A 26,054-nucleotide genomic window follows, 5' to 3' on the forward strand; every position below is an offset into this window, starting at 1 on the left:
ACTGTGTGTGCCACGTCACCAGGCTCAAACAGACTCAGGAGGCACAGGCAGGTTAATCACTGTGAGTGGGAGGCTAACCTAGTTTATAAAGCAAGTTCCTGGCAGTCCAGACAAGAAGGTGGGGTAGGAGAGGGGAGAGCCTGAGAGGTAGAAAGGGAGACAGAGACAGACAGACACAGACTGACTGACTCTTGGATCTATCCTCCTACATCACAATACTTGAGAAGCATCTTAGGGGCTGAAAGCCACGTGACTCCTAAAAACATGCTTAGAAATAAAATTCTTTATTTATAGTTTTAAAAAAAGTCACTCTCCTTAAAGCGATTTTGAGAATGAATGTCATGCTGTAAGTTAACAGTGCATCTTTCTGAGCGCTGTCCTTTAGCTGGCTCTCACAGGCTATGTGGCAGGGTCTGAGCATCCTTGGTTTTGTCACAGGCCCTTAGCATGCTTGTGGGAACAGTTATTCTTTTCTATGACTGCAGATTTTAGCAATAAAAACATATAGAATTTAATTTTATATGATACTAAATTTATAGCCATGAAACACAACACAACACACACACACACACACACACACACACACACTTTGGTTTTTTGAGTCAGGGTTTCTCTGGCTGTCCTCCCAGCTCACAGATATCTTCCTGCCTTTGTCTCCCTAGTGCTGGGATTAAAGGCCTGGCACACACACAAAAACATTTTAGTCACCTACCTGAGGCTGGTAATTCCTGGAAAAATCTAAACACTACTACTGGAGAACTGAGCTCATCTTCTACCTGCAAAAGAAGAAATGTGCAGTTACAACACTGAAGACAGAGCCAAATGTCAGTAGGGTAAGACGGTATCTTTGGAAAGAAAGTAGGCAAAAATGCTTGCACACACGTTAAAAAGCTCAAAAGCTGTAACTGGCCTGAGGTGGCCAATGAAAATAATAGTCCCTCATTCTCTTGAACCAACAAACCCTGTGAAATCATGTAAACAAACAACTTTAAAAAAAAAGTGTATGAGTCAACCGATGTGTACCTAGTACCCACAGATGCCAGAAAAGGCTATTGGATACCATGGAAATAGTTACAGACTAGTGTGAGCCATTGTGTAGGTGCTGAGAACCAAACCTGGGTCTACTGCAAAAGTACCAACTGTTCCTAACTGTAGGATTTTTTAAAAAGATTTTATTTTATTATATATATTATATATATATATAATTTCACTGTTGCTGTCTTCAGGCACACCAAAAGAGGGAACCAGATCCCATTACAGATGGTTGTGAGCCACCATGTGGTCCCTGGTAACTGAACTCAGGACCTCTGGAAGAGCACTCAGTGCCCTTCACTGCTGAGCCACCTCTCCAGCCTTTTTATATTGAGGAATCATTACCCTCTGTAACAGAACTCACATCCTCTGCAATGCTCACACTGGCAGCCTACAACACCAGTGTGCCGTCAGACAAGCAGCTCTGTATTTCCTAAGTGATGACAATGCTAACTGCACTGCTCCGACACGACGCGCTTCCCTCCCACATTCAGCCAGCCACCAGGCAATCTGCGGCAGTCTCTGTTGTTGTGAGCAGCTCTGGAGATCTTTGCAGCACTTAACAGTTGTGATCTGTCACTGAAGTTGTGAATACTAGGTACTAAATTATGTTGTGGCTGATGAACACAGTAGTAAAACCACAACAAGGAGTTCTAACTACTCACATAGAGGAAGCAGCTGGCAGATCTATTTTTCTAACTGTTTTTAGGTTATTGTTTTGAGAGATGAGGCTTCACTGTATAAACCAGGCTGATCCTGAACTTAAGAGGAATCTTTCTGCTCTGTCTCCAAACTGCTGACATTAAAGGTGTGTGCCACCAGGTCTGAATCTACTAACACTTTAAGGAGATTGTAGATGAGATTCTGATCAGGCAAGAGCTATATTTAAATTTGCTAATTATTTATTGAGCTGGTACTTATAATTTTTTTGTATGTGTGAATTCTAGTTTTCATATAAACAAAATTATTAATGCCTTTAAGGCATTAATAATTACTGTTTAAGCAGAATGGGGTAAGTTCCACAAGCAAGGAGGAACTAAAAAGGTTGCAAAACAGGGCCTGGACATGTCTTGCAAACTCTAAGAGAACACAGGGGCCAGCCCAGACTAATCCCCATCAAAACTTTCAATCACCATAGATGAAGAAAACAAGATATTCCATGACAAAGTTAAATCCAGCCCTACAGAAGGTACTAGAAGGAAAACACCAATCTAAGGAGGTCAGTTACAAGCCACGAAATAGGAAATAATCTTACAGCAGCAAAGGCAAAGGAAGGGAAGTGTACATGAAAAAGCAAACAAGCCCTAGAGGAGCAGACGATAATAATCAACTCAGGGCTGACATCAATAAAATAGAAACAAAGGACAATAATACAAAGAATGGAAGAAACAAAGAATTGGCTCTTTGAGAAAATCAACTAGACAAACCCTTATCCAAATCAATTAAAAGACAGAGAGAATATCCAAATTAACAAAATCAGAAACGAAAATGAGGATATAACAGGAAATCCAAAGAACGATTAGGTCATACTTAAAAAATTGTATTCCACAAAATTGGAAAACCTAAAAGAAATGGACAGTTTTCTTGATAGATACCACTTGTCAACATTAAATCAAGATAAGATAAACAATTTAAATAGACCTACAACCCCTAAGAAAATAGAAACAGTCATTTTCTACTGACTTTCAACCAAAAAGAGCATGGGGCCAGATAGGTTTAGAGCAGGATTTTACTAGACTTTCAAAGAAGCGCTAATACCAATACTCCTCAAATTATTCCACAAAACAGAAACAGAAGGAACACTGCAAAACTCATTTTATGAGGCTACAATCACCCTGATACCCAAACTGCACAAAGATTCAATAGAAAAAGAGAATTACAGACCAATTTCCTTCATGAACATTGATGCAAAAATACTTAATAAAATGTTCAAAAACTGAATCCAAGAACACACCAGTCAATGTAGTCCACCACAAAAATATACTGAAAGAAGGAAAAGCCCGATCATCTCATTAGATGCTGAAAAAAGCCTTTGACAAAAAAACCCAATATCCCGTCATGGTAAATGTGGGGAGATACAAGAGACACAGTGAACACAACGGAGGCAGTTTACAGCAAGCCTGTAGTCGCATCAGACCAAATGTAAAGAAGCTCAGAGCGATTGCAGTAAGACCAGGACTACGAGGCTGCCACTCTCTGTGTATCTATTCTGTAAAGAACGTGTCGCTCTACAGGTACAGGAAGACAACACATCGGGAAGGAAGAAGTCAAGGTGCTGCTGTTTAGAAGCGACCCCAAAATTTTATCAGAAAACACGTACAGCTGATAAACACCTCCATTGAAGTGGCTGGATGAAACACTAAGAAAAAAAGAAAAAAAAAGGGCTGAGGAAGAAATCAGGAAAAGAACATTTCTCAGAGTAGCCATAAGTAATATAAAATATCTTGGGGGTAACTCTAGCCAAGCAGGTGAAAGACCTGCATAACAGTAACTTCTTTCTTTGAAGAAAAAAACTGAAGATTATCAGAAAATGAAAAAGATTTCCCATGTTCATAGATCAGTAGGATTAACAGTAAAACTGGCTACCCTACCAAAAGCAATCTACATATTCAACACAATCCTCATCAGAATTCCAACAGTACTTTACAGACCTTCATAGAACAGTACTCAACTTCATATGGAAAAGCAAGCAAGCAAACAAGTAAACAAAAAACCTCAAGATAGATAAAACAATTCTGTACAATAAAAGAACTTCTAGAGGCATCACCATTTCTGAATTCAAGCTGTACTACAGAGCAACAATAATAAAAACTGCATGGCATTGGCATAAAAACAGACAGGTTGGTCAGTGGAATTGAATGTAAGACCTGGATGTAAGTCCATACACTAGTGGAAAGCCAGAAATATACACTGGAAAAAGAAAGCTTCTTTAGCATATGGTGTCTGTCTAGTTGGATGTCTGCATGTGGAAGAGTGTAAATAAATCCAAATCTACCTATCACTCTGCACAGAGCTCCTAGTGGACGAAGGACCTCGACATAAAGTCAGACACACTGAACCTGACAGAAGAGAAAGGAGGGAATAACCTACTGAACAGAACACCAAGAACACAGGCACTAAGCTCTCAATAATAAATGGGACTTAACAAAACTGAAAAGCTTCTGTAAGGCAAAGGACAATGTCAATAGAACAAAATGGCAGCCTACAGAGTGGGGAAAGATTTTGATCACTTCACATCTAACAGCGAGCTAATATCCAAAACATGTAAGCAACTTTTATTTGCTTGATGTAATAATAGTTGGCTCAAAGGCTCACTTTCTTCATTTGCTAACCTAGGCCAAGTCCTGGAAGCTTCCAGCCTCTATACAATCCCCTTGGACTTGCTTTTGAACAAGCTCACCCTTTCTCGTTCTTTCTGAACTCTGGCTGGCTGGTTCAACTCAGCTGTTCTGGCCCAAACTCCTCTCCCAGCTTTTGACTCATCTGGCTTTTCTCTTGGCCTCAGACTGACTCTAGCAATCTTTCCTAATCTTCTGGCTCCTTCTCATTCTCTTGCTTGCTCTGTCTGTGCCTGTGTCTAGTTAGTTCTCTCTTCAGTCTGTCTCTGTAAAACTGTCCTGGTAACACCGCCTCCTCCTCCCTCTCTGCTGCTCTTCTCTTCTCAACTCTGGTGCTTACTTGCATCAAGATCCTTAGCCATCAAGGAAATGCAAATCAAATGGACTCTGAGATTCCATGTTATATGTGTCAGGATGGCTAAGATAAAAAACACAAGTGACCATTCATGCTGGATATGGAGCAAGGGGAACACGTCTCAGTTTTCGGTGGGCGTGCAAACTTGTACAGTTTTTCAGAAAACTGGGAATCTATCTACTTCAGGACCCAGCTGTACCATTCCTGGGCACATCCCGAGGGTGCTCCATCCTATCACTGTTATAGACAGAACAAGAAACAACGAAGATGTCACTCAGCTATTAATAGCATAATATTTGCAGGCAAAGGAATGAAACTACAAAAGTCATCCCGAGGTAACCTCGACCCAGAAATACAACCACTGTGTACACAATTATAGGTAGATATTAACTGTAAAAAATAACAATGCTTTAACCCACAGACCCAGAGAGGCTAAGTAAGTAACAAATCTCAAGGCCTGGGGTGTGGGGATGGGGCACATGGGTCTCCCTGGGAAGGAGAAATAGAATAGATTTGCAGGTGGCTGATTAGGAATAACATAGGAATAAAGGTAGATTATGATTGAATGGACACCATATGTAAAAGCATTTTTAAAAGGTGATCATCTTTTTTAATCTCACCAGCTACCAAACAAATGAGACAGAGACTGTGAGATTTATTTGATTAGCTTTGCAGTACAAGATCTGAGCAATTATTAACCTATACTAATTCTCTAAGCTATTCTGGCCAAGTCCCAGCCAAAATCCCCACGACACCTTCAGTTTTAGTATTGATCTGCCTCTCTCTACTTCAGGTGTTCCTCCAAGGTCTCTCTGTGCTCCTCCCTTCACGGCTCACTCTCTCCTCCTCCTCCCCCTCTTCCTCCCCCTCCTCCTCTCTCTCTCTCTTTCCCTCTCTTGGCTGGTGGAAGTCCAGCCCTAATCTCTCTCATACCAAGTCACTGGCTGATCAGCTTGTATGGAGAAGTCAAAGAATAAATGGGGATCACTGGCTATACAATATTCAGACAAGAGATACTTAGAATAATGACATTGCCATGTCCAGATCTACAACCAGATATGAGGGCAGAGAATTCAGCATTTACACGATACAAGGATAATCTTTGCACAGTGCACAGAAACATTGTGCCTATAGGACTGAGGGCAGATGGGGATGAGACTAGGAGGGATCAGGTAGGTGGAGGAGGAGAGAATACTGGGAGAGATGACTGGAACTGGGTGCATATCGGGGTGAGGCAGAAACTAAGGCAACGGAACCTATGAGGACGACCCTAGAGACTCCTGGTAATCGATGGGGTGGGGATACGGAGCATATACTGGCCATCTTCTACGTCTACCCAAGGCTTCCAGTGGAGGAATTGGGACACCAACCCAGCAACAAAACCTTCTGCCCACAATTCTGTCCTGCCTACAACATGAGCCCAGGTAAAGGTGCCACAGAAAGAAGGGTAAACAAAAGCAGCAGCTGTAAAAGCTGGATGTGGTGGTATACACGGAGGCAGAGGCAGATGTTCTCAGTGTGAGACCAGCCTGGGCCACAGAGTGAGAGCCAGGACAGCCAGGGCTGCACGGAAAAACTCTTGTTTTGAAAAACAAACAAGGGCTGGAGAGATGGCTCAGTGGTTAAGAGCACTGACTGCTCTTCCAGAGGTCCTGAGTTCAATTCCCAGCAACCACATGGTGGCTCACAACCATCTGTAATGGGATCTGATGCCTTCTGCTGGAGTGTCTGAAGACAGCTACAGTGTACTCATATATAATAAATAAATCTTAAAAAAGAAGCAGCAGTAACTGCTATGAACATAAGCTAAGCTTCATGGTCACGGTCTTGGCTTTTATAGTCGAGGTCCTAGATCTTAATATATAAAGGCCATGTCACGGGAATGTACACAAAGCCTTTATGAAGCTTGTGTAGAAAAAGAAATCTCCCTCCCTCCCTCCCTCCCTCCCTCCCTCCCTCTCTCTCTCCCTCTGTTTGTTTGTGTGTGTGTGTATGAGATGGGTAAAAATTAACTTTAATAAAGGAGAAAAAATTGACAAGGAACCAAGTCATACTTATCTTGTGGGAGTGACCTTAGGGTGCTGAGGGAAGGCTTCCTGGCAGAGGACACATTTCAACTAAGATCTGAAAGTTCACAATCTAGCAAAGAGAATCGATAGGAGCAGTGAGTGTTTCCGGACAGAGGGAAACAGAAGCGTTGTGAGGATTAACAACGTGGAAAAGGCGCTGGGTACTGTGTGGTAGCTATGAACAGCCCAGAAATCACCGTGCCAGGTGATGGCTGACATCCTACGGTGTCTTGTGCTGTTTACAAGCACAGATCCTTCACGGAAGCAAGTGGCCGCTGAAAACACCCAAGGAAGACTTGTGGCTGGGCGCTGTGTAGCCTGATAGACACTCCAAAAGAACTCAGGGTTCAGAGGGGACATAAAGAGAGCCTGAGTGGGATCAGCAAGGAACAGGAAAAAGACTTGGGCTTATCAGTCACAAAAGAACACTCGTGGTATGCACTCACTTATAAGCGGATACTAGCTCCCAAAGCTTGGAATACTCAAGAAACAATTCGCAGAACTTATGAAGCTCAAAGAGAAGGAAGGCCAGAAGGTGGATGCCTCAGTCCGCTTGGAAGAGAGAAAAACACACTCATGGGAGGAAATAAAGAGAGAAATAGAGGAGCAGGGATTGGAGAAAAGATCATCCAGGGACTGTCTCACCTGGGGATCAACCCCATATGCAGCTACTAAACCCACACACTATCGCAGATGCCAAGCAGTGCTTACTGGCAGGAACCTGATATGGTGCCTCCTCAGAGGCTCTACCAGAGTCATACTGATACAGAGGAGGATGCTTGCAGTTAACCATTGGACTGAACACGGGGACCCCAATGAAGGAGCTAGAGAAAGAACTGAAGGAGTTGAAAGGGTCTGCAACCCCATGGGAAGAACAAAATTATCAACTAACCAAACCCACCACAGCTCCCGAGGACTAAAACACCAACCAATGAGTTCAAATAGAGAGACCCATGGCCCCAGGTGCACATGCAGCAGAGAATAGCATTCTCTGGCATCAATGGGAGGAGAGGCCTTTGGTCCAGTGAAGGTTCTTTTTTCCAGTGTAGGAGAATACCAACGTGCGGAGGTGGGAGAGGGTGGTTGGGAGAGGAAGCATCTTCATGGAAGAGGCAATGGGAGGGGGAGGGGGGATGGAATTGGGGGAAGGGATAACATCTGAAATGCAAATACAGAGAATATCCAATAAAAACATTTTCAGAAAAAAGGACTTGGGCTTATACTGCCTCAATTCCCAAAAACAAATTCATTTTAGTTTACTTTGAACTCTCTCCAAGCAACCTATTTTCTTTTGACAGCTGACAGAACAAGAGGTTATGAAAACAATACAGGGGGTGACGAGATGGCTCAGAGGTTAAGAGCACTGGGTGTTCTTCCAGAGGTCAGGGTTCAATATCCAGAACCCACACGGCGGCTCACGACAATCTTTAACTCCAGTTCCAGGGAATCCAATGCCCTCTTCCAACTTCTACACATGGGACGCAGACATACATGCAGGCAAAACATCTATACACATAAAAATAAATAAATCTTATAACAAAAAAAGAAAGAAAAAGAAAGTAACTCAGTGTCACAGAGCCACCCAGTGGCACTGCTAAGAGGAAAATAAATCGGACTCATAACCCTCCTCTCTGTTCCTCCAATGACCTGCTCTCCTCCAAGTTTCTTAACTGAATGGGGCCAGCTGACTGGCTTCAGAATGCAACAGCTCCAGAGTATCTGGCTCCCCAACCCTGACTCCTACCCAATAACCTATCTATATTCTAAAAAAATTACATTAATCTGAACCTCAAGTAAACTCAAAGACAAACTTTAAACTAAAACTCTGCTGTAGCAACAATTCTGGAATCTTGGTTCCTTTGAAAAACACAGAAATATAAGAATATGCTTTTGTTTTAATCCCAGGTGTAGGCTATGGGGCACTAAAGACTATTCACAGAAGTTATGATTTACCTTGTGCTCTAGCAGTGGCGTGAATTTGCCAGCTGCAGGCAAGTTTCTGAGACTGTGTGACATTTGGGATTTTGGGGACTTTTTAGACAGTATGTAAATGCTAGGGCTGCAGCAGGTAGGGAAGGTGGTGGTGGTTGGTTGATGTTGGTAGCTGTCTGTTAAGTAGTTGTGAGCAAAGAAAGAAGAAGAAATTAGGAATCCTGCTTGCAGAAATCAAACTTGCCCCAAGGAACTCAACACCCCTAGTCAGCAGGAAGTAGTCTACTGGCTAGTTGCCCCCTTTCTGACCCTGACTTTATTCAGGGCTCTTTCCTCTCCCCTCTCTACTTTACCCCTGTCCTATCTATTGTTAGGGGCTGAAAGGGTGGAAGAAGAAAGAACCTGCAAAGTAGCAAAATGCCCACTGTACTATTCTCTGCAAATGTGCCAAAGAAACACGCAGTGAGCACATTTATATGAAAACATGACCTAAGTACTTCCTGAAATTCTAAGTGTCAAAAGCTGCCCTCCTGGACCGATACTTTTAGTCCTTAATCCAGTTAAGTCCCATCTTCTTGTCATTCACCACCTGAAGGAGCAAAGACTGGGAGATTCGGTTTAGAAAGATCCCAGAAGACAAGACATGGGGCATCTGCTTTTTCCTTCTCATCCTACTTTGAGCAGGTTTCAGAAAGTATCCCAGAGTGTTTTGAGACAGTCACCTCCAAGGATGGGTGCCCTGGGAAAGGTGAAGTCAGGAGTTTACATATGATCTTTGTGTAACTCTAGATTTTAATAGAACTGTAGAAATTTAAAATTTAAACATTGTTTAGTTCATATTTCTTCATTTCAGGCTAACTGTATAACTATATAAATACTGTGTGATCCCTCAGAAAGACTGCTGTTTACTGAACTGTTAAAACTCAAGGGAAACCACTGAGGAAAATCATTTTCTTACTGAAGCTAAAACACTTATTTAAGAAGTAGAGAAAATTATATACTATACCAGGATTTTAATGTGGTCCACTTTCTTCAAATTTTCTTGCAGCCGTTGGCTCTGAAAACAATAACAAGAAAGTATGCGACATTACTAGACAGACATGTAAGCCAATTTCATGAGGGTCTTTGTAATATGCAAACAAGTATCTCAGGCAAAGCATCTGCGACTCGGTGATCACTAAGTGTGAGTCCTGATTTCGACACCTCGGCATCTGCAAATAGTCTTCATTCTTTCACAGGCAGGGCAGCGCATGGACAGACACCATTACTGTTACCATACAGTTTCCATCCAACATCCCTCAGCACTGATGTGAGAATCACAGTTCCTAACTCAGGGAGCAGGGAAATGATATTCAGAGCAGATGTGAAGCTCCTGAAGGAACCCCACTGACATGTGCTCTGTGAAATCTGCTTTCTAGTGAAACAACACAAAGTGCTCCGTCGTGCTTGTCACTGAATAGATGCTAAACAGCGCCATACATAAAGAAAGAGACAAAGAGAAGAGAGAGGCACAAGAGCAGCTCTTTTTTACTGGAATGTATGTCACAGTATGGATTGTACAGCATGAATATGCACAGCTGCCAATGTCCCATGTGGCTTCACGGGTGCCCCAGCATGATGATCAGCTGTCACTCAAACCCTCTTGAGCACTGGAGACTAGCTACAGGTTTGAGTTTTAGGCAGATGCCAGAGCTGTGGTAACCTCAAGGGTTTTGTAGTTGATGTTACTGCCATTTTCTTGCACTTCTAAAGCCAAGGGGGAACTGAACCTCTCCCATGTGTGCTCAAACCTTCCCCTAATTTGACTAAGTTGCTATGATACAGCAGCTTTTAATTCCTAAAAACTGAGTCATGATATGAGCTAACAGTATGACAACTTTTTTAAAACATATATTTTTTTTATAAATACATTCCTTAAAATTAATTTGTAATATAAAAAGGAACCAAATACTAATTTTTCTTACATATGAAAATAACACAAGACAGTGTCAATATCCTGGCTGGGCAGAGAAAGAGCAGAGTACTTGTTTGGGTACTGAAACTGAACCCAGGGTCTTACACATACTGTGTGTGCTTTCCTACTGACCTACAGCTGAAGCCCAGGAAATATTCAAAGAAAAGATTTACACATATATGAATGATTTATGTGTCCAGGCACTATTAATAGTTTAACATAAACTCAGCAAGTCTTTGTAACAACCCTAATTATTATCGTATGTCACAGGTAGTAAGTCGAAGGTGTAAAAAGATGACATCATGCTTTTAAGCTCACATAAGATCAATCAATGCTCAAGCTACACAAACACGACTCTTGTTTTTCCAAGATAGTTTTTCATGTAATCCAGGACGTCCTCTCAGACGAGCTATGCAGTGAGGCTGGCCTCGAACTGCTTCCTGATTTTCCTGCCCCTAATTCAAGAAAGCTGGGATTACAGTCATGCATGATCATACTCAAATCTCTTCTTTTTTTCTGTTGTTAAGCTGGCCTTGGTCTTCCTGCCTCTGCCTGCTTCTCAAGTGGTTAGAAGATAGGTCTTAGCTACCACACCTAGCTTGATTTTTTTTTCAATATACCTATCTGTCCAAAATTCCTATTTTAAACAATGATATTAATAGGTCCAGCCTTTGGAAGTGATTCACTAAAATTAACTAGAAGGGATTTGTGAGCATGCTCATAACAGAGGACAGGACTGCTTCCCCTGTTCCCAGGTAAAAATGCTTACGGTAGCAGTAAGGCCTTCACCAGACACTGACTCTCCTGAGATCCTGACCTCAGGCTAGAGCAGAGCAGCTGTGAGCAGCACACACCCAGCCCGATGTACTGTTAGTGCAGACAACCAGAGAACATTAACCGACCACAGTTTACGGTTGGAATAATCAGGCTCTCTCCAATACAAAGAAAGACTTGCCCAACCTTAAAGACAGGAAATCCACACTACTGTATTAAAAACACTCATACCTGGGAGCTGGAGAGATGGCCCAGCAGTAAGAGCACTGGCTGCACTCCCAGAGGACCTAGGTTCAATTCCTAACACCCACATTATGTGCCCTAATTACCTGTAATTCCAGTTCCAGGGGATCTGCTGCCCTCTTTCGGTCTTAGGGCGCCAGGCATGCACATGGTCCACAGGCACACATGCAGGTAAAACACTCAGATACATAAATTAAAGAAAAAATCCCCATGTCCTTTAGCAGAGTGAGCAACTATTGGTGACAGCTGCTGAGAGAGGGAGTTTCCTTCCTCTAAGGTCCTGGCCTCTGGAGGCCTAACATGTTTCTGTGATGGCTACACACCTAAGAATACATTGGCAGCACTAATGGGATTGATAGGCAAACAACAACAACAACCAGACAAATTTGGGTGGCTATGTAATGGAGTAAGATTTTCAAACACACACACACACACACACACACACACACACACACACACACACACACACATATATAAAAAACCCATGCCACTCGAGTTGAATTTTCTCTCTCCACCCTTTATTTTTGTTTGTTTGGTTTGGTTTGGCATTTTGTTTTGAGACAGGGCCTCTCTACGTAGTCCTGGTTGTCCTAGAACTTACTATGTAGAACAAGCTGACCTCAATCTCAGAGATCTTTTTACCTCTGCCTTCCCAAGTGCTGGGATTAAAGAAAGGCGTGGGTCACCATACCAGGCCTCTACATTGAATTTTCAATTTCTGTTCCCTGTCCCTGGAGGCCAGTCAGTCAAGAACAATATTATGCACCATCTCTTTTCCTGAAAGTCACCTTATGACTTTTCTCATTCTGGACAGAGGATATCAAGAGTGAAAGTTATTCATGCCTCCGCTTTTGTGGAGGGGTCTCTGTGACTCTTAATGTGTCTACTCACCAGCTGACAAGCATGCTTTATTCTCTCCACAATGCCATCAAGTCCCAAGTACTGCAGAGACAACCAGAGTGGCAGGGCTCGGAGTTTGTCTGCAGGTTTATTTGATGTCAGACCAGCAACTAGTGTCTGAAAAAAACAAGACAGGTGACTCAGGGCTGCTGGAATGCCAGCACTGGCGAGCTGCTCCACTACACATAGAGCATGTCAGACGCCATGCTCAATACTTGGCTTACACTATCCACTGGCCTTTCAAAACTAGATCTAGCTGTGTTCAGAGGCTTCAAGAAGAGAGGCAGAGGTACTCCAGCTGAAATTAAAGAGGGACTGAGTTCTAGAGCCATACACAGTTCTTAGCCATTTTGGAGGCAGCATTTTGACAAGTTACTATGAGCATCTTTAAAATTGTTGGCTATTTTCAACTAAGCAAGATATTAATGGTTTAAGCTATAATCAGTGGACATTTACTTTGCATGCACCTATCACTAACACATCTATGAAAATAAAACACAATGAATAGTTTAAATCTATAATATTTTATGTTACAACCTGTACTGAAAATGTGGATCAGTGTCTTAAAAGATAATTCTAATTTTGGGAACCTAATCTCTGAAAATAATTTGATTTGTAATTTGATATGTAAAAAGATGTTTATTGTCTATTAACAAAAACTTTACAAAACCTTAAAAACTTATAAACTATTTTAATTTATAAAACCATTATTAAGTAATCAAGCAAAAGAAAGAAAATCAGTCATAAAAATGCCACAAAAATCTTTCATACACATAGGGCTGTACAGGGAGGGGATAAATAAAAAGATTTAAAGTATGGCATCCTGGGCTAATGAGACAGTTCAACAGGTAAGGGCACTCATGAGTTTGATCACTGGAACCCAGAGCAAGGTGGAGGAAGAGACTCTCATAAAGACCCCCACATGTGTGTTGCGGTCTGAGTATATCCCCTTGGCCACCCCCAAATGTATCCTAGGTGCTCCTGATTCTTCTGGCTGCATCCCTTAAGTGCTAGGAGATCAGGCACATCCACCACACCCATTTTATGTGTGCTGAGGACGGAATACTACAGGGCTTCGAACATGCTAGACAAGCACTCTCTACCACTGGAGCTTCAGCTCCACCAACTTTTAGTTTGTTTTTATTTTTGAGACAGCGTCTCACTATGTCCAAGATAGCCTTTAACGTGAGATTCTATTGCCTTAGCCTTCTGAATACTGGGATTACTGGTGTGTGCCAATTAAGAAAACAGTAGGGCTGGAGGATATGAGCAAGTACAATGTGCAGGCGTGAAAACGCCACACTGAAACCATTATTTTATACGTTTGCCCCCTAAAAGTAACTTAAGAAAGGCATTAGAAGTAGAGTTTAGAAGTTTTTCCCTTTATTTCTCTAAGTTCTATCCCAGAAGGCAATTGTGACTATCATTCATTCCCTAGTGACAGTCAGCTCACCAAGGCAGGATCATCATGCTTGTAGAGTGTCACTGCAGGAACAGCTGGCAAACCTAGCCACAGGCCAGGAGTCAGTGTCATGCTATCACATTTGGTTGCGGCCTACCAAAAAGAGAGCTTTGTTCAGTAGGTAGCCAGGTGACATCAAACACAGTCCCCCCTCTAGCCATAAGAACTATAAAAAACCAGAATGAACTGAACAGACGAAGCTCCGTCTTACCACCACCAATATTCAATAATCCACCAACATACCAGCACAGAAGAGGAGACATAACCTAGAGCCAATGTTGCCAGATTCACACTGGAAGAAAAAGCACCAGTGTAAGAACCAATTATTTAAATGTTACTTGTTCCCTAACCAGGCACTCTACCAAAAAAAAAAAAAAAAAAAAAAAAGTGCTGTTGTAAGGTGATACATGCATATCTATGCCTTGTTTAATTAGCATTTATTAAAGCCAAAGATGGGAGTTATAGAAAGTTTCAAAATGCACTTTTAAGAAAGACATGCAGGCTGGAGAGATGGCTCAGTGGTTAAGAGCACTGACTGCTCTTCCAGAGGTTCTGAGTTCAGTTCCCAGCAACCACATGGTGGCTCACAACCATCTGTAATGGGATCTGATGCCTGAAGACATGTCTGAAGACAGCAACAGTATATATAATAAATAAATAAATCTTAAAAAAAAAAAGAATACACTTAAGAAAAACATGCTTTGGGGGGTTGTCACTGCTTACTTAGGACAATGACTACATTATTCTGTGTTTTATAGTTACTCTTCCTTTGTAGAACAGATAAAAGGACCTTTCTCTTGGATGATGTGGTGACTTGGGCATCTGGCTGCTCTGAACCTGCTCCTCTTCTCTCTAAAGATATTCCAGGGGGCTTCTGTCAAACCACCCTGTAACCATTGTCACCTATGAGCTCAGGTGGATTCACTCACCCACCTCAGAAGTGTCCACATGACCTCAGCTATCAGAGGAACTCGGGGAGCATGAAGCTGGAAAGAGGGCTAGGGTTTCTGCCTTTTTACCATAATAGGAGATGTCTCTTCATGAGCCAAAACACAGGAAATCAAGCCAAGTGACCAGGGTTAGGGAAGGAAGTAGAGAGGAACTTAAGGAACTCTGGTTGACAATGTGTCTAAAGCCATTTCTAGTAATAAATCTTTTGCTTAGCCAGTTTGGGTGATTCTGTTATCTGTGATCCAAACCATTAATGAGAAATGTCACTCAGTGTTGCTCTGATGTCATTCTCCATAAGGACCAACACGGAACTCACCAGCCTTATTGTCTACTTACCCTTCCACGTGAAGCCAAATGCCGTACTGCTCACAGAGTTCCTTCAAACGTCCAATCTTGTCTGTGTGTCCAACGGCTGCAGTTCCTAAATAAAATAGGCAGGGGCATTAGAAAGCAAGCGCTGCAGTCTGAATCTTTACAGTGGGGGCTTTCGTACACAGCCTCACAGGAGGAAAGCAGCGATATATACCTACTTTAAAATCTTCCTTGTGGGTTGACTTAAAATGGTTTGTGTAAGTACCTAACTGTATACTGAAACCATATACTGACTTTTTACTCACTGCCTTTCAGACTGTAGGACTGTTGAGCTATAGCTGCATTCTATTAGCACTCTCTTTAGAAACCTCCAAGTTCTGTCCATAAACATTTCCCTTTCAGGTTATGTCTTGTCAATATGAACTATTTTATACTCAATAGTTTAGCTATAGTACTTTTGTTGACATTTGCTTAAGATATCTTTTCTCACCGTCTTTATCTCCATATCCTGAGCTTTTTGATTTAGGTATCACCTTTATAAAAAGAATATATAACATGAGTTATAACAAGTTGCTATCATAAAACATATATTTTGAAGACTACTTAACCCAACCAATGGCCAGAAGCTGCTGACCCCTGTGGTTGAATTAGGGAAAAGCTGAAAGAGGTTGAGGAGGAGGGCGACCCTGTAGGAGGACCAGCAGTCTCAACTAACCTAGATCCCCAAGATCTCTCTCACCCTGGGCCACCAACCAGGCAGCATAAAGCAGCTGATATGAGGCCCCCAACACATAGAGCAGAGGACTGCTGGGTCCGGGTTCAGTCAGAGAAGATGCACCTAACCCTCAAGAGACTGGTGGCCCCAGGGGATGGGGGAGTACGGAGGGGTGGAGTGGAGAGTGGGGAGGGATGGGGTGGGGACACTTGTGGAGACAGAGGTGGGAAGGAGGTATGAAATATGGACCGGGAGGGGGATGAAATCTGGACCGTAAAAAAAGATGAAATAAAATTTAAAAAAGATTACTTAAATATGTCAAGACTTGGAGCTTACTTACTACTTTGCACTACAGACTTTACTGGAGACAGCCTTTTTCAACTTAAGTAAAACAGAGTCATGTATTTCCCCAAATGCCCTAAATTTTCAGTTAACAAAATCTCAACTAGTAAAAACTTCTATATCTTCACCATGGCCTGAACAAACATAACTTAAAAAAAAAGCATATAGGCTGGCAATATGCCTTAGTTAGTACAGTGTTTGCCTATCATACAGGGACGTAGGTTAGATGCTCAGTGTTACTCTGGAATGCCTGCTCATCCCCCACACAAGCTAGGAAACCCCATCTGCCCTCCTTTCTCCAAAGGGTCTTCTCAAATAACAAACGCTTCTTATTGCTGGGGCCTGAATCCAGGACCCTGTACTTGCTAAACACAAGCCATACTGAGTGGTGCTCCAATCAAGTCTTTCTTCCTTTTTTGTTTTTTTGTTTTTTGTTTTGAGATAAGATGTTGTAGCTGCTCTGTTCCAGGCTGGCCTGGAACTCATCATGCAGAGGTTATGACGGGACTTGTTTAGGGAGTAATGACTTAGTGACATCAAGTCTCTAACAAGTGTGCTATAGCACATTTGGGCTTTCTTAAACTTCAGGAATACACTGTCTGTACTTTCAGTGCATAGATACTACACATATTTCTGTTAAACTTACTCATTAAGTATTCTTCATTTATTAGCCATGTATGACAAGCACATGAGATGTGCACATGCCATGGCACTGATATGGGAGTCTGAGGATAACTTTGTTGATTCCTTCTTTTTACCTTTGCATGAGTTTAGGAAATTGAGTTCTACTTGTCAGGTATTTATCTTCAGGCCATAAGCACCTTCACCTGCTAAGTCATCTTGCCCATTTTCATCTTTTGGTTTGGTATTTCTAGATGGAGTTTCTCTGTGCTGCCTTGGCTATTCTAGAACTTGTTCTGTAGACCAGGCTCTTAAACTCAGAGACCTGCCTGCCTCTGCCTCCTAAATGTAATACCACTACCTTGCCTATTTTCATCCTTTTTTGATGCTATCATAAAAGACACTGTAAATCCAACTTATTTATTACACTTCTTTTGTATGTGCATGTGGGCATACATACAACAGAGGACAACTTGTAGAATCTGTTCTCTTTTGTTTTTTACCATGAGATGGAACCAGGACATTCAATTTGGTGACAAGCATCTTTATCTTGTTGGGTATAAATTAGATTTCTATTTGTTGGTTGCTAGACAGAAATCTAGAAACTTCATTAGGTTCACAAACTAAGTTCCAGGAGCTCTTCTTTAGTTACCTTAAGAACACCTCACCTTGAGTTGGGAGGCCAGCCTGGTCTACAAATCCAAGTTCCAGGACAGCCAAGGCTATACAGAGAAACCCTGTCTCAAAAACTAATCAATGAAACAAAGAAACAAAACCCAAGAGTGTCTCACTTTGATGGGGCATGGTGTTTCACTTCTCCAACATCAGCACTTACAAGGCTACTATAAATTCCAGGCCAGCTTGGGTTATAGAACTGAGTCCCCATCTTGGCAAAACAACACAAACAAGACCCTCTCGTAGGCCAAGTATTGTCCTTGCACACACTAGACTACGATACCTACCGGCACTTGCAACAAGCAGCAAGGGCAGTCTTCCCCTTTCTATGTCATCTTTGATCAGTTTCTCGAGAAAGGCAACGTCCTAGGACCAGCAAACAAACCACAGAAATGTGAGACAACCAGTATAAAAGGGATACACTGAACAATTATGACAGTGTGTCTACACAAATGCACATACATATGGTTACTAGAGCACTTATATGCACAGAGGTCAAAGGTCCACCTCGGGGGTTGTTCAAGAGCCAGTTGGCTTGTTTTTTGAGACCGAGTCTTTCACTGACCTGGAGCTTGCTGGTAAAGCTATGCTGGCTATACAGCAAGGCCTGTGGATTAACCTGATTTCATCACCCCAGCAATGGGACTACAAGTGTGAGCCACTATGTTTGGCCTGAATTCTGTCTTTTGTTTGTTTGCTTGTTGTTGTTGTTTTTAGACAGTGTCTTACCATCTAACTCTGGCTGGCCTGAAGCTTGCTGTGTAGACCAGGCTGGCTTTGAACTTATGGAGATCTACCTTCTCTACTGCTCAAGTGCTGGAATTAAGAGTAATGGCTTAAGGGTAACGGCTACTGTGCCCAGTAAATTCCTTATTTTAAAAACCGTAATTGTAATATTAGTGACTTTTAAAATGTGAGTTCTAGGGATTAAACTCAGGTCCTCATGTTTTCTTGGAAAACACTTGACCAATTGAGCTATCTCCCCAGTCCACTCACCCGTCTCCTAAGGCCTAGGTTAGCTTTGAACTCCTGAAGGTGGATGTCATGTTTGGTTTTATGTGGTACTCAGGATCAAACCCAGGACTCTTTGCACTAGGAAACACTACAGAGACCTAAGCTAATGCCCAGTGAAAAAACATGAATTTTAAAAGCACAGGTGACTCAAAATTAATAACTCAAATCCATTTTTTCATGTTAGGATAACTATTTACTCTTGAATTTCAGACTTAAAACATGAAAATCTATTCAGTTTTATTAATATATGTAAGAAAATATTTTAAAGTCACTGTATGCTACCTGGACACAGTTCATATTAGAAGCACTCAAAAATGTCAGTTTTCTTATGATTTAAAAAATTTAGGGTTCTAAACTCCTTTATTTTATTTTAGGCAGGGTCATATATAAAATAAAAGTAACTCCTATATTAGTAAATGTTCATGTGAAACATATTTACAACCTTTCTAAGAAGAGATATTTTTTACCTTTCTTTGGTATTATTGAGTTATTTTTCTCCTATTTATTAATATTATATTTTTAACAAATAAAGTTTTCCTCCTATAGAAATTTCACTCTTCAAATAAACTTATTAACAGACGACAAAATCTGTTTCCCTAATAGATTAATTAAAAATATTAAAAGAGATTAAAGGTAAAAACTGTACATATGAAAGACTAATATTCCTAGTTTTGAACATTTACATTTAGCCGGGCACTGGTGGTGAGGCACACACCTTTAATCACAGCACTCAGAAGACAGAGGCAGGTGAATCTCTCTGAGTTCAAGGCTAGCTTGGTCTAGAGTGAGTTACAGGACGAAGTACCCAGAGAAACCCTGTCTTGAAAACCAAAACTAAAGAAACAAACAAAACAACACATACTTTTAAAGAAAATAATTTCTCATTCCCCCACAAACAAGAACACTATTTTGAAAATAGAAATGCAAAATCCTAGAGTTCTTTCCCTTCCTTTCTGTTTCAGTATCAAGATATTTCTCTCTTGCATGTGTAGAAACTTATCACAATACAACCCTAAGATTACAATGAAGGACTTAATCCAAATCTGCTCATTCACAGTGTAGAGGGATCTCAGTTCTCAAGCCAGCCTGGGATCCCAGGAAGGCCTTGTCTCAACACAACAAAAGAAAAAGCCGACTCCATCTCAGAGAGCAGTGACAGCTCACCAGAGCGCTGAGCGCTAGTGATGTAGGATTTGGATGTAGGATGATGAAAGGCTGGGGAAGAGTGTGCACTCGCATACAAGGGGCCCTAGAACCAAACAATCCTCCTTCCACCACTCCAAAAGAAGCAGGTGATGGAGTAATACAAAATCCCTTTAGAGCTACAAAGCCTGGCCTTCATTCAAATACAAAAGCATTCACAGCACTGCAGTGGGAGGAACGCAGCAATGTATGGGTGAGCTAATAACCCTCTGGAGGCCAGCAAACAGCATGTCAGAGAAAAGACAGACATGGTTTTCAATGGAGAGCTCACCATCTGATGCTGGGATCCAAACATAGTGTTACAGGGCACACGGCACAGGCAGGAAAAGGGCAAGCTGAGCTGCAAGAAGAAACACACGGTTACTTATGTGAGACAGTGAGCAATGAAGACAAACCACAGACCATCCTTTAAAAACAATCTCAGTGGGGGTGTAATGGCATGTGTGTGCTATCTTACTACTGAGCCTGAAGGATCATGTGTATGAAGTCAGACATGCCCATACAGTAAGACCCCACTTTAAGATTAAAAAAAAAAATCTCTCCATTCAAGAACTCAAGTTTTATATATATATATATATTTATAAAACTTAACAAATGATTTGTAGGTGGACACAATCTAAACCTCTCTAAATGATATTGTCTACTGCATTCTGGTGAGGAGGATTCTTCCCCCAATCATTCAGAGAACATTATCTATTTATGAGTCCTTCTACCTCTAAAAAAATATAGATTAGCAGAAGAATATTGCTTAAAAGAAGCAAAGTCAATTCCATGGAGAAAAGCTGTCAAGTTAATTTTTAAACATTAAATTCTTAATGTTTAGTTGTAAAACACAGGGAGCTTGTACTTTTAGAAACTATACACAGATGTAGCAGTTAAAAAATTACAGTGAGTGCTTCATTGACACATTCCCTCTACAAAAGACTCTGTAGTATCCTTTCCTTTGGCAGTGCCAGGAATTGAACCTAGAACCTTATGGATGCCAGGCCACGTTACTGAGCTGCACTTCATTCCTTCCTTAAAATAAAGATCCAGTTCACAAGTGATCTGCGTATGGTGCTAAAAGCCTCAAATCCTAGTGTTTGGGACTCTAAGGAAAGAGGAAGGGCAGTTCAGAGTCATCCTGAGCTTCACAGTGAGTTTGATACCAGTCTGAGCTACACTCAGGGTTAACACCCCATCGGAAGACTTAGTTGGGCGTGGCCCACATCTGGGCAGTCCTCTTGCCTCCACTTTCCAAGCTCTAGAACTGTCATGCCACCAACAAGCCCAGTGAGACACTGTTTCTCTTTTCTGCTTTTCCATGCTAGACATTCCCAGCTAATGGCCTGTAAGCCTCTGTACAGTCCTCCTGCCTCCATACACGTCATACATGTCATGCTGGGTCACAGAAGTATGCCAGTGTGTCAGGCTTCCTTATGTGGGCCGTCAGGCTTTCACGCACTGGATCATCCAGCCAGCCCACAGAGCTGTACTGCTTATAATAACAAAAAAGCACAGGGGCTTGAGACATGTCTCGGTGGTTAGAAATACTCGTGGATCTGGGTTTGGTTTCCAGCAGCACACAACAGGTGGTTTACAAACACCTGCTACAGCTCCAGGCATGCAGACTCCTGTGCAAATGCAGCATACCTTCACAGACATGCCGTGTAAGCAAAATGTGTTTTTAAAAGAGAAGTTTAGAAGGCACAGCATTGGGGCTGCAGGTACAGCTGAGTGTGTGCAGTCCCCGCTTAGCATGTGTGAAGCCTTGAGTTTGAGCTCTAGCAATAACGAATCAAAAACAAACCACATGGTCTGGAGAGATGGCTCAAGTGTAAAAAGCACTTGTGGATCTGGGTTTGGTTCCTGACAGCCATATTGAAATGGTTACAATCACCTGTGTACCAATTACCGGGCATGTTACACCCCTTCTGGTCACTGTGGCAACCTGTGTAAATGTGGTACAGATACAGACATGCAGGCAAGCACAAATACGCACACCCATGCACACACAAATAAGATAAAGTAGTTGTCTCTGTCTTTGGGATAGGACTACAGTGTGGATCCCCAGAAACCTACAGATGCCAGGTGGGATTCGTCCTCCACTGTAATTCCAGCCCCTAAGGCAGAGACAGGGAACCCGCAGAGTAATCTCTGGGTTTGACTACGAGACTCTGATTCAATGAATGAGACCAAAGGAAAATATTTGAGGATGACTCCTGACATCAACCCTGGGCCCCCATAAATACATATGTACCTACTTACAGAGACATATAAAAACATGAAAACACACATGCACATGAAAAAAAAAGGAGGTGATAAAAACAGCAACCACCTTTTTTTTTTTTTTTTTTTTTTTACATTACCTGATTACAAAGATACTGGCCCAGGCCAGGTCTAGCAGCAGCACTAAGATATATAACAGGCTTTTTGTTGTATAGCACGTTGAATCCATCCACTACAAAGTCTTCATAGCGAGAATGAATGGCAAGCCTACAGATCTTAGCAAGTCCTTCCCTCTCTTCCTCATGGAAATAAGCACATCCATTTTCGTACCTATTAAGAGATCTTATATGTTACTGTACTCTTTTTTTAGTTTTTAAAAACATTTTATTTTACTCTTACACCGATTAGAATGGCTAAGATCAAAGCCTCAGGTGACAGCACACGCTGGTGAGAACGTGGAGAAAGGATTGCTGGGGGGATTGCACACTGGTACAACCACTCTAGAAAACAATCTGGAGATTCCTCAGAAAACTGGAAATAGATCTACCTGAAGGCCCACCTTTATCACTCCTGGGCATACACCCAAAAGATGCCCCACTATGCCACCGGGGCACATGGACCACTATGTTCATAGCAGCTTTATGTGTAATAGCCAGAAACTGGAAACAACCCAGATGTCCCACATGGAATAATGGAATCAGAACATGTGGTTCATTTATACATGGAATATTATTCAACTATTAAGAATGAGGACATTATGAGTTTTGTAGGCAAATGTATGGAATATAAAATATCAGCTAAGTGAGGTAACTTAGACCTAAAAGGACATGAATGGTATATACTCATTAGTAAGTGGATTAGCCAAAAAATACAGAATATCCAGGATACAATCCACAGAACTCAAGGTTAACAAGCTGAAGGGCCCGAGAAAGGACAATTAGATCCCACTTGGGAAGAAGAAAGCAATCACTCAGGGCAGAGGGAGGGAGGGATCTGGGTGGGAGAGAGGAGGGGGAAGGGAAAAGGGGAACTTGATCAGGTATTGTGTGGGAGGGGGACAGAACTGAAGCCCTGAGGGCCAGCAGAATAAATAGAAACAGGCAACCTTGGGAGGTGGGGGGTGGGGTGGGGCCTCCAGAATGTACCAGAGACCTGGGAGGTGAGAGACTCTCAGAACCTTATGAAATGCCCAACAGTGGGGAGAGAGAATTTATAGAATCTACCTCCAGTAGAAAGACAGGGCATCAAGTGAGAGATGGGGTTGCCATCCTACAGTCAATAACTCTGACCCAGAATTGTTCTTGTCTAAGAGAACTACAGGGTCATAAATGGAGAAGAGACTAAAGGAAAGGCCATCCAGTGACCAGCCCAACTTGGGATCTATCTCAAGGGGAGGTTCCAAGGCCTGACACTACACTGATACTATGGAATGCTTATAGACAGGAGCCTAGCATGGCTGCCCTATGAGAGGCCCAACAACATCTGACTGAGACAGACACAGATATTTACACCCAACCAAAGACTAAAGTCTCGGAGCCCTGTGGTTGAATTAGGAAAAGGCTAGAAGCTGAGGAGGAGGGCGACCCTACAGGAAGACCAGCTCTCTCAACTAACCTGGAGCCCTGAGAGCTCTCAGACACTGAGCCACCAACCAGGCAGCAAACACTAGCTGGTCTGAGGCCACTGACACATGTACAGCAGAGGACTCCCTGGCCTAGCCTCAGTAAGAGTAGACGAACCTAACCCTCAAAAGACTTGAGACCCCAGGGAGTGGGAAGGCCTGGCAGAGTAGGGTGGGGTGGGGGTGGGTGGGAATATCCTCTTGGAGACGGGGAGGAGAAATGGGATGAGGAACTATCAGAGGATGGACTGGGAGGGGAACAATGAGTGGACTGTACAAAAAGATAAAAACAGAAAGTGTTTTATTTTATGAGTCTTTGCAAGCATGTATGTATGTATGTATACTGCATGTGTGCAGTAACCAAAGAGGCCAGAAGAGTCATCAGATCCCCAGAACTGGAGTTACAAATGGTTATGAACAGCTAGGAATCAAACCAAGGTTTTCTAGAAAAGCAGCCAATGCTCCTAAATGATCTGTCACCTCCAGCTGCATATTAATGTATTCCTATTTCTAGTTAGTTCTGATTTTTTTCAGTAGTATAGAAATCATGAAAACAATTCTTTTCTCATAGACACTACTCCTAGTTCAGGCAGAGCAAACACAATGAGAACCCCTTCATTTTCAATGAATAGCTACTTACTCCAAGTACAAATTATAAAGGAAAGAAGCAAAGATTCAGCATCCATATCTAGCTTTAGAAAATGGAATGAGCAGGAACAATGGAAACAAAGACTAAAGTCCAGAAATAAAAAGCCTGCAAACAATGGCTCTTGACTCTGCTGCATGAAGGGCTGACATGACTCTTAGGACTGTCAGCATGAAGATGTCAAAAACAAATGAACCTTGATGTGCTCATTTAACCCTGGAATAAAATAGCTATCTATGTTCTCCCACTTAATACAGGAAATACCTAGGCATGGTGACCCCTCAAAGAAGAGTTACATCCATATGGAGTACCACAAACATTCCTCACAATCTATATCTGATTCTGATTTATCTCTACCAGGGTGGCTTGGAGAGGTGGCTGGTTAATCAAGAGCACTGGTTTCTCTTTTCCAGAAAATCTGGGTTTGTTTCCCAGGACCCACATGGCAGCTTATCTGTAATTCTAGTTTCAGGGGATTTGACCCCCTTTTTTGGCTTCCCTGGGCACTGCACACATGTGGTGCATGTAGTCAAAACTCATATATGTTTAAAAAAAGGCAGAGCTGGGTGTAGTGGTGCATGCCTTTAGTCTCAGCACTTGGGAGAATGAGGTAGGCAGATCTTTGTGATTTGAGGTCATCCTGATCTACACATCAAGTTCTAATAGCCACTCTACATGGAGACCCTGCCACAAATAAATAAGTAAACCTAACATCCAACAAACAAACAAAAAACAACCCTCATAATGTCTTTACCAGTGAATAGAGGGATCCATAAAAAAAAAAAAAAAAAAAAAAAAAAAAAAAAACTTACAACAAAACCCAGTTCATAACGTCTTTACCTGAAAATCCGGCGTAACCATAAGGTAGTGTCTGAAAGTATCCTGGTTGTAAGTTTTCTCAGCTTCTCTTTATCCAGAGTTGAAATATAGGCACCCAGACTATGACCCAACAAAGCCATGTGACCTTGTTCTCCAATATTCTGTATTCTGTTAATCAAAATTCATTAGAACATTAAAAACCTGATTATTACCAAAGCATAGAAAGGGGTGAGGATAAAATTTAAAGTGTTTCACAGAAATTTGGCAGACTTTCAGTTTATTTCATGTCCTACAGAGAAATTCAGAAAATGTCCTTGAGATGCTGAAAGGCTGGGAAGAAAAATACTTTAAAAATTGAGTTCTAAAAGATAAATATCTCTTTATTGACAATACAAGTGGTTCTCAAATTTTCTTAACATATCCTCCTTTAGCGCTATGGAGGGCTGGAGAGCTGGTTCAGAAGTCTGAGGGCTCTGGCTGCTCTGGAAAAGGACACAGTCCTGTTCCCAGCATTCACATGGCGGGCCACAATCAGCTGTAACTCCTGTCTGGAGGGATCAGACACACACTTCTGACTTCTGCAGGCACCGGGCATGCACGTGGGGCACAGACATACATAAGATAGTCACAACAGTGATGCTGAACGGCAGGAGGGAACACAGCTAGCTCAGCTGTAGAGTGCCAGCCTCCATGGGCATGCGTGCGTATGTAGCACATATCCATAAATGAAGTCTTGTAAAAAGTCTTTTACAAAAAGGTTCTAAGGCTTGAACTTGAGACGCTGCCCATGTGGGGGAAGTGTTCTACCATTGAGCTACACCCCCAGTATCAAATCTTTAAAAATATAAAAAGGCTATCATGTTTGTAA

General features: G+C 42.0%; 1 protein-coding gene across 4 annotated transcripts in view; it reads right to left on the reverse strand.

Annotated features, from left to right (window-relative positions):
• The window catches only part of PDXDC1 (pyridoxal dependent decarboxylase domain containing 1), a 57,864-nt gene that overhangs the window by 10,597 nt on the left and 21,213 nt on the right, over nt 1–26,054 (reverse strand). For all 4 annotated transcript variants that reach the window (XR_013975638.1, XM_080942031.1, XM_080942032.1 and 1 more), the window contains exons 5-14: nt 25,208–25,354; nt 22,241–22,430; nt 20,164–20,232; nt 17,963–18,041; nt 15,347–15,431; nt 14,303–14,351; nt 14,051–14,152; nt 12,589–12,714; nt 9,733–9,783; nt 713–776 (exon numbers count right to left, since the gene is read on the reverse strand). Coding sequence is in view for 3 of the 4 variants with exons in the window: in XM_080942031.1 (XP_080798157.1) it covers nt 713–776; nt 9,733–9,783; nt 12,589–12,714; nt 14,051–14,152; nt 14,303–14,351; nt 15,347–15,431; nt 17,963–18,041; nt 20,164–20,232; nt 22,241–22,430; nt 25,208–25,354 (962 nt within the window). In the remaining variant the exon portion in view is untranslated. The remainder of the gene's footprint in view (nt 1–712; nt 777–9,732; nt 9,784–12,588; nt 12,715–14,050; nt 14,153–14,302; nt 14,352–15,346; nt 15,432–17,962; nt 18,042–20,163; nt 20,233–22,240; nt 22,431–25,207; nt 25,355–26,054) is intronic.

Source organism: Micromys minutus, assembly GCF_963924665.1.
Source record: "Micromys minutus genome assembly, chromosome: 31".
In the NCBI taxonomy this organism is placed as follows: domain Eukaryota; kingdom Metazoa; phylum Chordata; class Mammalia; order Rodentia; family Muridae; genus Micromys; species Micromys minutus.